The sequence below is a fragment of the Phalangium opilio genome, unplaced genomic scaffold (assembly GCF_054372755.1).
Source record: "Phalangium opilio isolate 3A_F unplaced genomic scaffold, DU_Popi_V2 ptg000217l_1, whole genome shotgun sequence".
Lineage (NCBI taxonomy): Eukaryota > Metazoa > Arthropoda > Arachnida > Opiliones > Phalangiidae > Phalangium > Phalangium opilio.
The window spans coordinates 13,944,348-13,959,877 of NW_028324218.1; the positions used below are offsets into that span (position 1 = coordinate 13,944,348).

General features: G+C 37.7%; 1 protein-coding gene across 5 annotated transcripts; it reads left to right on the forward strand.

Moving 5' to 3' along the window:
* Positions 1-2,117: 2,117 nt before the first annotated feature.
* On the forward strand, positions 2,118-6,322 carry LOC149616726 (uncharacterized). 5 transcript variants are annotated; one of them, XM_089856220.1, is made up of 3 exons: positions 2,118-2,527; positions 3,314-3,619; positions 3,680-6,322. In XM_089856220.1, the coding sequence occupies exons 2-3, from the start codon at positions 3,364-3,366 to the stop codon at positions 5,320-5,322; spliced, it is 1,899 nt and encodes a 632-aa protein (XP_089712346.1). In that variant the 5' UTR covers positions 2,118-2,527; positions 3,314-3,363; the 3' UTR covers positions 5,323-6,322. The 5 variants fall into 5 exon arrangements, with proteins under 5 accessions (XP_089712346.1, XP_089712341.1, XP_089712343.1 ...); XM_089856215.1 differs by having other exon boundaries at positions 3,314-6,322; XM_089856217.1 differs by having other exon boundaries at positions 3,337-6,322.
* Positions 6,323-15,530: the final 9,208 nt, after the last annotated feature.

A 15,530-nucleotide genomic window follows, 5' to 3' on the forward strand; every position in this document is an offset into this window, starting at 1 on the left:
GTAATTCCTGTTTACCTCTGTCGCTATGACTACGACCCCTCTTGCGTTGTACTATAGCCCACTCGATCACGCACGTCACGACACAAGACTGAATGCAGTGTCCGGGAGCGCGGATCGAGTGGGCTATGGTTGTACAGATAAGCGTCTTCACAGGGGTTCAAAATGGAGTCGTCTAAATGCGAGGGCCCGTTAATTATTCGGGAATTGTTTTTAATAGCAATTAAAAAGGTAGTTAGTGAATTTGGTGCCGGTGTTTTGGATTTGGAGTACATCTGTAAGGGGAATGAGAAATTTATAGGACATTGTCCACTGAGTTTGCAAAAATAGTGTCGCTTCTCCATAGCCAAGCTATCAAAAATTCGGAAAATTTATTGGTCAAACTGTCCAGTGACCCCCATAGTTTTTAAAAAAATTATTGGACATTTTAAAATTTTATAGGACAATGTCCAGTGTCCTGTGCTTATTTCCGGCCCTGTCCCCTCATCCACTTTTGCTAATAGCCTCATCGAATATATACGATGTGGCTATTCACCACAATTCTCTCACATTCACTCTCCCTTCAATGAAAAACGAAAAATTTTATACTGCCAAAGGCATAAAATAACCATTTCTTCGGTTAGCTCTGACATAACCATTTCTTTGGGTAACTCTGACCACATTCCAAATCGTGAAAAAGCACCACGCCCACCACAGGCTCGCGGGACAAACTAATAGCCTCATCGTTTACATACGATGTGGCTAAAAACTTAGGCGAAAATTCTGCCGGACTCGCGACAGAAAAAAATGCTTCAGACCTATATAAGAAAACCTGATTATCTCGGCCCTCTAACTTGCAATTTTCTTGAAAATAGCACCAAGTATTATTGTCAAGCAATCGAATACGCCACCCCTCATTACTGGAAAATAAATAGTTCATCATTTAATTACATAATTAAATCATTTTAAAGGGGAGAAAAACTTGATTATCTCGGCCCACTAACATACAATTTTCTTGAAAATAGCACCAAGTATTATTATCCTTAATACAAGCAATCGAATATGCCATGCCTCATTACTGGAAAATGAATAAAGGGGGAGAAAACTTGATCTTCTCGGCCCCCTAGCATACAATTTTCTTGATAATAGCCCTAAATATTCCACGCCATATAAGGCATTTTCCAGTAATAATTCATGGCTCATTCGATTCGTGATATTGAGTAGAATATTCAGGAATATTTTCATGAAAATTGTATGTTAGGGGCCGAGATAATCAGGTTTTTCTACTTTTGTATAGTAATGATATTAGCAAATGTGGATTAGAGGGAAAGTATGGCCATGGATAAAGAATGCGCGTGCGGAAATTTGTTTTCACGCTATAGGATCGGCAACTCCCTATCTCGAACGACAGAATATTCTGTATACACTCTGTTACAACATCGGTTGTCAGCACGCGCAAAGCTAGGTCTCTATCTAATCTAGCGTTGCGCGTGCTGACAAGAGACAAAAAACTTCAGGATCTTCAGGATTTAAAACTCGTTTAAAATATCCTGAAGTTTTTTGTGTCTTGTCAGCACGCGCAAGGCTAGATTACATAGAGACCTAGGTTTACGCGTGCTGACAACCGACGTTGTAACAGAGTGTATACAGAATATTCTGTCGCCCGAGATAGGGAGTTGCCTATCCTGTAGAGTGAAAACAAATTTCCTCACGCGCATTCTTCATCCATGGTATGGCCATAGAGCCTGTGTTAAAAAACGCGGACATCAAAGTTTCGCCAATAACTATTTAGTTTACTAGTGACTGATGGACTTGCAAACTCGCGACTGAAAGTGGTTCAGACATTTATGCTCCATGGTTTAACCATAGCCCACTCGATCACGCGCATCACGACGCAAGCTGCTCGCGCTATAGCTAAATTACCGAGATTTGTTTAAAACGTATCTAGTTTTATGTGCTCTTCTATTGCTTCGATAACCTTACTTAAATCCATATTTTACCTTCAAATACCTTTTAAAACATTACCAGCTACTCTGTTCTGACTACAAACACAAATCGAGGAAGTTCTAGCATACACAATAGCAGACGACGGTAACAGCGGAACCGCGAATTAACACAAGACTAATTTTAAGGGAGTGAACAGGCCCAGTGTAGCTACGCCAATAAAACGGTCAACTACGGCGAAACTCTGATGACTCGCGACTTTTGGAAATTTTAATACTTTTCCTCTCATCCACTTTTGAGTTTTGATATGAGTGAATATTTTTTGACTATTTTCATATGTCTGAAGCAATTGTTCCGTCGTGAGTCCGACAGAATTTTCGCCAAAGTTTGTTTTGATTCTGTTCTGCTAGCCTAAATTGACGGCGGCGTTGTTGATACCGTAACTTGTTCTTCGCATTAGATGTTTAGAAAACTATTTCGGCAATATTGCAGGTATCAAATAATTCTGTTGTACGTAAATACGTCCCAAAAACACTGCTGCCATAAACGAATCAAGTTGTGAAATATTTCTGCCGCATAGTTCTGCTTGAACTCAAGGGTTTAACAGGTAAGAACTTTATTGACCTATCATGGATTTTGGATTAGGAAATTTGTTTGTAGACAGCTCCCTATCTCGAACCACAGCTTATTCTGATGATAGTATCATCATGGATAAAGAATGCGCGTGAGGAAATTGGTTTTCACTCTACAGGATAGGCAATTCCCTATCTCGAACGACAGCTTATTCTGTATATACTCTATTACAACATCGGTTGTCAGCACGCGTAAAGCTAGGTCTCTATTTAATCTAGCCTTGCGCGTGCTGACAAGAGACAAAGAACTTCAGGATCTTCAGGATTTAAAATCGTTTAAAATATCCTGAAGTTTTTTGTCTCTTGTCAGCACGCGCAAGGCTAGATTACATAGAGACCTAGCTTTACGCGTGCTGACAACCGATGTTGTAACAGAGTATATACAGAATAAGCTGTCGTTCGAGATAGAGAGTTGCCTATCCTGTAGAGTGAAAACCAATTTCCTCATGCGCATTCTTTATCCATGATAGTATGGTGTGGATGGTCAAATATAGGTGGTGGTTTGAAACTTTTTAAAGTGAACATAGCAGACAAACTACTTTTTGCACATATTTACAAAATAACGTTTAATTAAACTGTTGCTTGGGAGCATGTTACCACTGGGGTTGTTACATTCATTGCATGACATACTTCTCTATGGATCGGCCACCTTTCGGTCTTATAAATATTTGTTTAAATTGTTTCTAATTTAACTGCAATTTATAAGACAACACAAGAATTAAGTCGTTAATTCTTGGTTTTGAAAATTGTATTACAAATAGGGTATATAAATTAAATTTAAAAGAAAGTCACTTCAGACAATTTGAAGACAATGCAGGAAGCTTCGAACAAAACCCCAGAGGGGGAGCACCCTCCAGAAATCACCCGTTCACGACGAAGTAATAAAAATCAAATCACTTGTGAGGAATGCGATTTTACTTCTTATAATGAAAACGCCCTTAAGAGGCACAAGTTAACTCACCCACCGAAGTCGCGCGTTATAATTGTTGAAGACACTGATGCTCCAAAACCCAAATTGCGTAGCATTTTGAAGAGAAAGAGTTGCGCTCTTGATGACGAAGACTCCAGTAAGCGAAACAAACAGAGCCCTCGTTCACTTCAAAAAGTACGATTCAATTTGCCAATAGATAAAGTCAAAGAAACTCCCGAGGTTAAATGGAATTTAATCCGAATAAGTACTGATCAAAACATCATAAAACCAATGGATATCGAAGCCGACTCAACTCAAGATATTAACGAAGCCGACTCAACTCAAGATATTTACGAAGCCGACTCAACTCAAGATATTTACGTTAACAAAGAGTCAATGGATGGCTCGAATGCGTCTTCCGATTGTCAGCTGGATTTGAACCCAAGAAATACTCGTCATGAGTCAAAGGGGAATACGCCATATGCTTGCCAAGACATTAAGTCCTCCAATGAAACCATTGAAAGTCAAAACACCGATAAGTCAGAGCATTTAGGACAGAGAAATTTGACATGTCACGATGCTATTGAAGGAAATGAGACTACATCATCTGATGAAAAATATAATGATGATCGTGACAACTCTGCAAAAGAATTCACTGAAAGCCTCGAAGGCATTGACGCAGTCCAGGGGTCTTATAACCAAAGCCATACCAATTCATCGGATGAAAAACACAATGATGATCGTAACAACTCTGCAAAAGAATTCACTGAAAGCCTCGAAGGAATTGACGCAGTCCAGGGGTCTTATAACCAAAGCCATACCAATTCATCGGATGAAAAACATAATGATGATCGTGACAACTCTGCAAAAGAATTCACTGAAAGCCTCGAAGGAATTGACGCAGTCCAGGGGTCTTATAACCAAAGCCATACCAATTCATCGGATGAAAAACACAATGATGATCGTAACAACTCTGCAAAAGAATTCACTGAAAGCCTCGAAGGAATTGACGCAGTCCAGGGGTCTTATAACCAAAGCCATACCAATTCATCGGATGAAAAACACAATGATGATCGTAACAACTCTGCAAAAGAATTCACTGAAAGCCTCGAAGGAATTGACGCAGTCCAGGGGTCTTATAACCAAAGCCATACCAATTCATCGGATGAAAAACATAATGATGATCGTGACAACTCTGCAAAAGAATTAACTGAAAGCCTCGAAGGAATTGACGCAGTCCAGGGGTCTTATAGCCAAAGCCATACCAATCCGGAGAACCAGGCCCATGAAGTTATCGAGTTGTTGAAGCAAACTATGGACACTCATGAGACCTTGGGTGTCGCAGTCCAGTCATTTACCGAAAGCAATAACGCACAAGTCACTGTACAAACCCTCAACAAACCCTGGGAGGGAGTTGAGCAGAATTTAAGAAAAGTCAAAATTTTAGCTGAAAGACTTGACGCGAAGATGTCACCCTCCAATAAGGAAAGATCTTCGAAAAAACTTGATTATAAACCCAAGAATATTGTGGAGACTACGGTCAAAGCCAAGCTACCTCATTCCACCAAACAATCCACTGAAGCCAATATAAATCAAGGAGCTGCGAGCAAATGTGATGACAAACAAACGCCCTATAAACAAAAGGAAATGACCAAGGCCAGATTTAGTCCTCTAACTCGTCCATCTCTCAAGGGCTCCAAGAAGTTTAATGATAATATATTGGTTGTTGATGACGCAATGGAGGAGTTATCGGAAGAGTCACTTGACGATGAGGAATCTTTCGAATGCGAAAAATGTCACGTTGTCTTTAAATGCAGACATAAGTTGCGTGATCATTATTTTAAATGCGGCAAGAAATAGATTATTTTACTCAAACATTGGTTTATGACTCTGAAGCGCAAGCTTGAGCTTCAATAATATTATGATAAAAAATATTTGTATGAAAACCCGCCTTAATACATGTTCTTTCAAGAAGTCATAAACCGTCCAAGGATATTAAGTTAAATTTCAACTCTTAGCAATAAAAGTTCCTTTTTCATTTTTTTGTGTAAAACTAAGTCATAAATAAAAGGCGTTACCTGTTTACAACGTTGTTTCCTAAGCCTAATCACTCCTCAAATGGCGGGTAAGCAATATGCTAACCAACAGTTTGCCCCCCCCTTTCACCCCAACAGGTTTTGGTCGGCCGTATTTCTAGACAATTTTTTTTGCTACAATTAGACAGGCATGAAAGTTTAAGTCTAACAAACGTGTTTACTGCTTCATTACTTTGGTTACGAAATAAATATTAATTCTATTATTATTTATTATTATTAAACAGGAAACAAACCATTTAGCTGTTAAATCCACATTCACACACCCAACTATAACATTTGAACAAGCAGACAGCTTGAAAATATATATTTTTGACACTGAATAATGTTTTCCCTGCAGTAAACCTATGACGTAGTAGTGACGTCGCACAAACATTAAAACAAGCTGGAGGGTGCAGACATAGTTTGCGAAATCACCTATTCATTTCCTCTTTTTTCCCCCATTGAATGATTACATGTGTCCAAGGCACAATCCTTATTGGATGTAAAATTTCGTCTGCTTTAGGCCTACTAAATATTCTCTGCGTGAAGCTTTGGTGGAAACCCTGTCATTGGGATGCTAGACTTTTCCCGTAACCCTAGCCGATCGCCGCGTACTTCTTAATTCTAACGATGGGAGTAGAAGCCAAAAATTGCTTTCTGCGAACACGTTTGCTACGATTTGCCAACTGCGAACACGGTGACACAAACGCGTCCTCTCCGTGACGTCATTGTCACTCGGAGAGGTAAAAACATGTGTTCAATCATGGTCTGCGTTCAGTAACACTCATCGGGTAAATCATCGATGTTTGGAAAAATGAAATCGGTGTACTTTTGACGTCATGATGACGTTTTTTTTTTTTTTTTTTTCCACCTACGAGCACTAGTGCTTAGCCGTTAGGCCTTGAGCACCAGGAAGAATGGAGCGGGAGACCCTACGCGGCCCAGCACAGACGGGGGCCGCTAGGTCGTATGTGGATAAGCAGGGAAGGAAATGAGGTTTACTTGGGAGGTGACGGAAGGTGGAATTGAGGTAAGTCACCTCCGGCGGACACGAGACAGTCGGCACCTATAGGGTAGGATCGCCGACATGTGTCGTATTCCCTCAAACTTTGCCGCCCAGAAGCTGGGCTTACAGGAGCGCGCCACACTCCCGGCTATCATGATGACGTTGCAGTTGTTGAACGGCACAATTTTGTGTAATCAATGCTTTTCAAAATGGCGAAGATATGATAAGGTTATGGCAGAGGCTTAAATAATGATACCGAACTATTTACAAAGATATTGTACTTCAATTTATCAATTAAATTCTGACATAATCGTTTTTTTACCGAAATAATATATTGCTTTTTAGTATTATTATCCCTAAGGATAATATTTGTCAGTTCTTCATTAATTAAAATTGCAGAGATTGGGATGTAGTTCCCTCCATTTTTTTGTCGCGGCGCAAAATGACGAAGTTTACGTCATGAATCCGATGCTCATCAAAAAAACCTCTCACAGCTGATTTTACTGATAGGCATCCGATGAGCATCATGACGTCACGCCCAAAGACTCGAAAAACCGTTCAGTAAGACATCGATGTCATCTTTTAGCCGATTTTACTCGGAAAATTCAAATAAACATTACCTATGAAATGAACTGTCAATAGTCAACAAAAAAAATCATATAGAATGAAAACAAATGGTATTTTAAAAGACCTTAAAGAGACAGCAGCTTGTAAATGAAAGAATAATACATAGAGGCATGGAACAAATTTTCCTTTATGCTACAACATACAAATTAATGATAGCTTGGGACGCCACCGATTCATCGACAACGTGTTGATGAAAAGGGTCTCTCACTAATGCCCGTAGGGTCATATATGTATCTTTTAGTTGTATCTTCGATGGTCTTATCTTCTTTTAAAACCCAAAACCACCAGGTGGCTTCCTTGGCTGTAAGTATAATTCCCTTGTCCAGGGTCAGAGTAGAAATTGACCCATGAGGGGAAACCGTCAAACAGAATTTGAAACACGGCCTCAAATCCGCGTAATTTGACTGGCCCTTCGGTACAGCGCTCGCCCCGGGGTAAACTGGAGTAGATTTTTAACAGGGCATATCGGTTTCTACTGTTGAACTCTGATCAAGAGTTAATACGCAGAGTATTGCTGTTTCGGTTGTGACTATAGAGCTATTTCAGTGGGGGGAAAATTTCGTCCGCTACGAAAATTGGGCCTGCCTTTGAGTGTAGAGCGGCCATTTTATGAGGGTTTTCTCTATGGGCAAATAGCATTGGTGACGTAGCCATTACCCCCTCTGAAATAGCCCTATATTGGAAAATTTGGAAACTCATAATAATGTGAAACGCAATAGGTTTTTTTAAGTTTCCAATGCCGAGTCATTCCTGATTCCGGTTCTGCAACATCTACTATGTATTACTTTGTAAAAGTGTTCATACATCTACTATGTAATACTTTGAAAAGGTGATCCTTCTTTTACTATGTAATATTTTGCAAAAGTGATCCTTCTTTCACCGTGAAACACTTAGTAAAGGTTTTTTTTTAGAATTAGACAAAAGCAAATGTCCATCACTCATTATTAGAACAAAACCAAAATTATATGTTTAATATTAACAACATAATGTCACATGTCATTCACTCCAACTGCGAATCAACCACCGTTTAATGTATCTATGCTTATTATTTATTGGACAACGCTTGATGTCTTTAGTGTCTACCTACAGCTCAAAACCCGACCAAACACACTCGTATTCTATATACTACCCATATTTACTTGCGGAGATTCGTTTCAAATAATGTGTATCAGAATGGCTTACTCCGAATGAGCTCTTAAAAATATCTAATTCGAGCACACCTGGTGCTGCCAATCACGGCCTGTATTCCATATACGGGATGCTCGTGCGCGAGAGTGGTTGTTCCTTAATTAGGTTTGCGAGGTCTATGCTGCGTCCGAAGATGGGTATACCACTGGGAGGGGGTGAGTGTTACTAGCGCGAGGACTGTTCCGGCGATTATAAGATTTGGTGCAATGACGCCTTGAAAATCGTTCGGCACCCATGTGCACCCATCCGATAGGCTTGGAGGGAGAAAGATCATTAGAGAGGATCCGCGTGTTTCAGGCGTTTATGGCTCTTGCGGTTTGACCACCGGCTGTCTGATTATTTACAATTTAGTATTATGCTAAGAAAAAGCTGTTTTAAATCTAGGCCTGTATCTGCATTGCTTTCAAGTCGTCATGTTAAGTTTTTAATAGAATTCCCGATAATTATAGTGTTTCTAATCAGGCTACTTGTTATTTAATTTGGGATTATCAGACTTCTGTTAGGTTTAGAGCTCTTCAAATTGCACAGGGTGTTTTTGATAAGTATGCCATAAATTAAGAGGGATTTTCTTTGGGCGATTTTGAGTTGAAGATGTTCTATGACATTTTGCCGTTCGGGTCACTGTTTTCAAGTTAATATTGGATTATTTTGCCGATGACCCCCTTAAAATTAACTAAGAAACTGAAAGACAATTAATTAAGGGATCATCCCTATAACACTCAAATCAACTTAAAAACAGTGGTCTTTCACTGATCATATATTTAAATTAAAAAATCTGCACCTTATAAAAGGAAATTTGATGGTAAAGATCGTGTAATCAGGGGTCTAACTTTATTTTATTAATTATAAAGGTCTCAATGTGGGCTTTTATTGGGGTCAAATGAATAGCAAAATTTGATAGGACTTTTTTTATAAAGGGCTCCATCAAGGGAATAATCCGAGGGGCTAGTCATTCGCCAAAATTTTGTACATCTGATTTCTGAATTCTGAATTTTTATGATTATATAGAATGAATTCCTTGATTTCCGTGATTACGATTATTTTAGGAGATTTCGATAATCTTTACTCTGATTTCCCGTTATTGCCGCAGATTACTTGTGATTTCTATTTGAAGTAAAATGAATAGAACGATTATTTTTTTGTGAATGCCTTGATTACCATTGGATTCTTCGTGAATTACGATGAATGCGGTGATTGTTTCTATTGTCAGAGGGCAATAAGTCGCTCTATGACTTGGTCCCTCCAACAAATGTAATCTCTAAACAATGGAACTAATAAAAATATTTTTGAAATTGAAATAATTTCAACTGATTACGATTTTTATTTGGATTTTCGAATTCCTCGATTGATTATAAGTGATTATTTCACGAAATGTGTGATTACCGAGGTGATTAAAAAAGATTACTAGTAAGTCATATAATTATTTCTGATTTTCTCAAGATTTCACGTTGTTTCCAGTGATTATCGGAGATTTCTGATTACCAACAAAAATTAACGTGATTACTGATTATTTTCTAAGAATTCAGAAATCAAGTAATAGATTTCTGCAGTTTTGTATACACCTGATTATTCAAGTGACTAGCCACTCGGAATAATCTGAAATGCGAAACACTTATTCTGTCGCTTACCAAATTGTTTTCTGATCTAAAGACAATTGCATAAGCCATAAAATGGAAGAGATAAGTTTTATATCTAAATGTTTCAAAACTTAGCTCAAAATCCATAAAATCTAAAGAAACAATATAGGTTTTCTTTCCAAATACCAGGTAAGTTGAAAACGCTTTAACAAGTAATATACTACATAGATAATCTCTCCAAGGTGAACTTAAAGGTAGTGAATAGCCTCTTTAGATCATCGTCCTAAGTATTCGTAATCTGTTATGAAACCCGATATGTATGTTGACCGGGTTTGATCCAATGCTAGCAAGACGAGCATGCTACCTCACGCTGCACGCTGATAATCTTTAAAATATGAAAAGTTATTTTCAATCACACGTGCATGACGGTTTCTTTCTCCGAGCAGAAACCTAAATATAAAACCTGTTTGTAAAGAGGTTCTTCGGAATACCAAGAGAGCAGTAAGCAAGTACTAAGACGTCGAGTCTAGTTTATTTTCTTGAGAGATTCGTTTCGCGACAAACAACAACAACAAAGCAACCATCTCGCTCCTCTTTCCTTAATACCGGTAATGCATTCAACTCATTGCATCTAGGTTATTAAAGGGCTAGTATGATTCCAGTTCTAAAATGACTATACTGAAGGAGTGTTGACTACTGATTTGACCTATGGTGTCTGCCTATGGACCGAGGGGTCGGGTGTTTTGGAAAAAGTGTACGGAATTTCGTTTGATTCCGTTGGATTTCACTTGATTTCGTGGGATTTTGTTTGATTTCAGTAATTTAAATGTGGTAGACCCAATGTCTTTGACACTTTCCAATCATTTAGGCCCTAACAACTCCCCCATCAGAAATACCCAATATAATCAGAAATATCTGAACTTTTAGCCAAACTATTGATTGGGAGATATTGGCTACGAAAACCAGGAAATTGTCACACATGTTCAGTAGTTAGCTTTTCATTATATTTCATTTCTACCCATTTAATCGAGGGGCCGGACGTTTTTGAAAAAGTGTACGGGATTTCGAAATCCAATTTGATTTCTTCGGATTTCGTTGGATTTAAAAAGTCGATCAAATCCAACCGATTTCGTCGGATTTTCGCGATTTTTTTCGGTGATTTCGTTGTATTTTTAGATTTTTTCCGCTATTTCGACGGATTTTGTTAAATTTCCCTTGATTTCGTTGGATTTTAGGGTTTTTCCCGTGGCTTCCTCGGATTTTGAGATTTTTCCCATGATTTCGTCGGATTTTGCGATTTTCCCGTGATTTCGTTGGATTTTGAGGTATTTCCCGTGCTTTCCTCGGATTTTGAGACTCTTCCCGTGATTTCGTCGGATTTTGTGATATTTTTTATCTTGGGTTTTGTGATTTCTTTACTAATTTTGTGATTTCTTTATTGATTTTGTAATTTCTTCGTTGATTTTGTGATTTCTTAATTGATTTTGTAATTTCTTCGTTTATTTTGTGATTTCTTTCCTGATTTTGTGATTCCCTTCGCTGATTGTATGATTTCTTTGCTGATTTTGTGATTTCGTTATACTGATTTCGGATTTTTTTTATCGGGTTTCGAAATCACCAAAAATACGTTTGATTTCTTTCGGGATTTCTGATTTTGTTATTGATTTCGGATTTCTTAAATTGGATTCCGCGGGTACCGTACGCAACTTCGTGAATCACAACCCCTCGCTAATGTGGGTTAAGGTGGATCATACATTGTACAAAGACATTATACAGTGCTTCAAAGTTACCAGTCCACAAATTTCTTTGGTACCAGGATATATCTAAGTTCATAAGGTATGTTCCATACGTTTGTCACTGGTTACTGAAATGACGAAGGTCAAACGTCATAGATTCTTGTCAAGCGATGCCTGGTGAGGCGCTGTCAAAGGCTTAGTAATGCAGACTAACTAGGAAGATGGACTGCAAAACCGAGTGTAGTCAATTCTCACGTCGTTCTCGGAGTTGAACTAGCACTCAGTAAGTTTCTAGCATTACGAAACATAGGAAATGTCATACTTATGGAACATATCTCATAAACTTATGATGTAACTAATTCAAACCGTAGTTGCGTATCTTTGTGAGCCTTTCCCTTTAAAATAAGCATACACAGTAACTAAAAGTCTTAAAAATCTTTTTACGCACTCTTTAAAGGAAGGTCTATATTTCATACCCGGAATATCAAGTTGCGGCAAAGAATTTTGGTTAGAAAAATATTTTGAATGTGGGAGAGAGTCAAAATATAGAACGCTGAAAAAATGTAAACAAGTCGATAGATTTTTAAATTGTAAAAAAAGGATGCACTGTGTGTAAGCAACCATGCATCCGTGAAAGAATATTGGGGATTTTTAGTTATAGTCGTTTTTTAAAGGCAATGTAACTAGTTATGGCAATATTTTTCCCAGGTGATATATTTAAGGAGTTTCATAATGGCTCGAAGTTTACGCCAACTTTCTTAGTAGTTTTTACTTTATTGTGTTTATTCGTCTAACCGGTAGTTCATTGATATTGTAATTTTGATATACTCAAATAATGGAATATTTACTAATATGTATATTTCGCCAAACATTTGAATAGATTATGAGTTCGAGAACGAAAAGGTATTAAGCCGCGTATATATGCTATATATATCAAATCAATTGTTCTGTCAGTTAATTTCTCTTTGCCTTTATCTTTGTTAAAAGAACTGGCAAGGATTAAAAACAGAATTTATTTTGTTAGCTTTAGAATAATTAGATCTTCTACAAGCTGAAACAAGCCTTTGCCAAGGACTCCATCTTAAGCTATGTTCACACTTACACGGGAATTGGTTCGGAACTGGTTTTCCTACTTGTTTTGAAACCCTCTTCATTACTAATTCGAAGCTATTTGAATAGCCTCGGTTCACTTTTAACAAAGCTTCTATTAGTGCTGTCATTTAGGACTTCCTTTTGTGTTGTAAGGCAAGCGAAAATATCATTAAGACTAGTCTCAAACGAGGTGAAATATCCCTGAAAACTAGTCTCAAACGAGGTGAAATATCCCTGAAAACTAGTCTCATCCCAGGTGATATATCCCTGAAAACTAGTCTCATCCCAGGTGAAATATCCCTGAAAACTAGTCTCATCCCAGGTGAAATATCCCTGGAAGCCAGTCTCATCCTAGATGAAATACCCCTGAAAACTAATCTCATCCTAGATGAAATACCCCTGAAAACTAATCTCATCCCAGGTGAATTATCCCTGAAAACTAGTCACATCTCAGATGAAATATCCCTGAAAACTAAACTAATCTTACCCCAGGTGAATTATCCCTGAAAACTAGTCTCATCCTAGGTGAATTATCCCTGAAAACTAGTCTCATCCTAGGTGAATTATCCCTGAAAACTAGTCTCATCCTAGGTGAATTATCCCTGAAAACTAGTCTCATCCCAGGTGAAATATCCCTGAAAACTAGTCTCATCCTAGGTGAAATATCCTTGAAAACTAGTCTCATCCTAGGTGAAATATCCTTGAAAACTAGTCTCATCCTAGGTGAAATATCCCTGAAAACTAGAAACTATCCTCCAGAGGCCTCAACTTGGTTCGCGAAAGCAATTTCTAGAAACCGCGTTTGTAATTAGCAAGCGAAAATATCATTAATACTAGTCTTATACGAGGTGAAATATCCCTGAAAACTAGTCTCATCCCAGGTGAAATATCCCTGGAAACTAGTCTCATCCTAGGTGAAATAACCCTGAAAACTAATCTCATTTCAGGTGAAATATCCCTAAAAACTAATCTCATCCCAGGTGAAATATTCCTGAAAACTAGTCTCATACTAGGTGAAATATCCCTGAAAACTAGAAACTAGCCTCCAAAGAGGCCTCAACTTGGTTCGCGAAAGCAATTTCAAGAAACTGCATTTGTAATTAGCTTCTCGAGTATTAGTTTTTGTTTACACTTGAAGCGTTTTCAATCGCTTCTAAGTTCTAACAGGTTTCTGATTTAAGCTTGAACATGGCTTAATTAACTAATCTAACTCAACAAACAAAGCCGTGCTACTATTCGACATTCGGTATTACATAACACTTCAAGAAGTAAATATTACAATATCTAAACTTTTTCTTTTCTTCGGCGATGAAAAATTAACTGAAATATCAAAATTTGCAGGCAAAAACAAGTATCGATCAAACCAGCCAAAATTTCACAACGTTCCTATAGCGTCTTTCCCATAGTGAATCTTTTAAAGAAGCTTTTTTACGTACAAAGAAAAAGACGGGAAAATGTATGACTAGCCGTCATTCACTGTCGAGACTAATTTTTCAATCGGCACCGGAGTTTTATGATCCAGTTTTTGCTCGGCAAGGAAACCACCCCGTGTCGATTTATTTTACTTAAAAATTTCTCGTTTAACAATAGAGAGCCTTAATATTAAGAGTTTCTTCATTGAAATACTCTAAAAAGGTCTATTGTGCGCTTGCTATAAAAAAATTGGTAAGTTGAACGTGTACGACACCGAATCGGAGCCACTAAATTCACTTCATCATAGCAGTGTCGGTAAACACTTCCAAAGTCATTTATTATAAAAATTGCCCCAAAATTTTCTTAAGAAATTATTGTATTCAAAGGCGACCTGCAAAAAATTTTTTGAAAAATTATATTATATATTATACCTCGAAAAAACCCCTACCATCATTGTTATCTAACCCTTCTCGATATCTTGAAGCAAAAACTACGCAACGAAAACCCTTTCATACTTAAAAGGGATGGTAGCGTTTCATTTTGAATTTCATTTTGACAAATTTTCAAGTTTTAAATGCTTGAAATCCTGAATTTTGGTGGTAGTTAGTTTGTGTTGTTTCTTCAAAATTGAAAAGGAAATAGAAATACCAGCCACCTTTTTTAGGAATGATGACGTCATAACGGTGTCGCCTACAGATCTACGTTAAAGATCTGTAGTTTAGTAGCAACACCCGTTATCCCAAAGGGAAACAGCAGTAGGTCGTAGACCCCTCCTATCAAACGTCAGACCTCCATTTACCCAATCATATTTGGCGCTCTTATTACAGTTGCAAAGGGGCCAATTATAAAAATTTTATGAAAGAGAACGGTTTCACCCTTAAATTAACGTTATTGTTTTAGGGGATATTCACTTTTTATTGATTCTATTGGTTATATTGTGTGGACAACAAATGCATTATGAGATTTTAACATTGTTGTTTTTTTTTAGGAAAACTAAACTTCTTGAAGTTGCTAATTCATAGTTTTATTATAACATAAGAAGAATTTTTTTGTCCTTCATAACCTTTAATTTTTTTAACCTTAGCTTTTTTATCCTTTACTTCTTTGTCATGATTGTTTAATAAAGGCCTTCGGAAATTTTCTAAACCAATTTTTTACTATCCGTGACCTCGGCTTCACCGCTCTACGTCTATGCCTAGCCCTAATATTGTAGCGGTCGACGGGGTCACGAGGCTGAACTTATTCTTATTTTACGGTACTAAAAGCGCCCCCAAGCAAGAAAACACGGCGAACTAAATTAGTTAAAAAAATTTCTCGCTTCGCGATAGTCACGGGCCTAGATCATCCGGTCAGT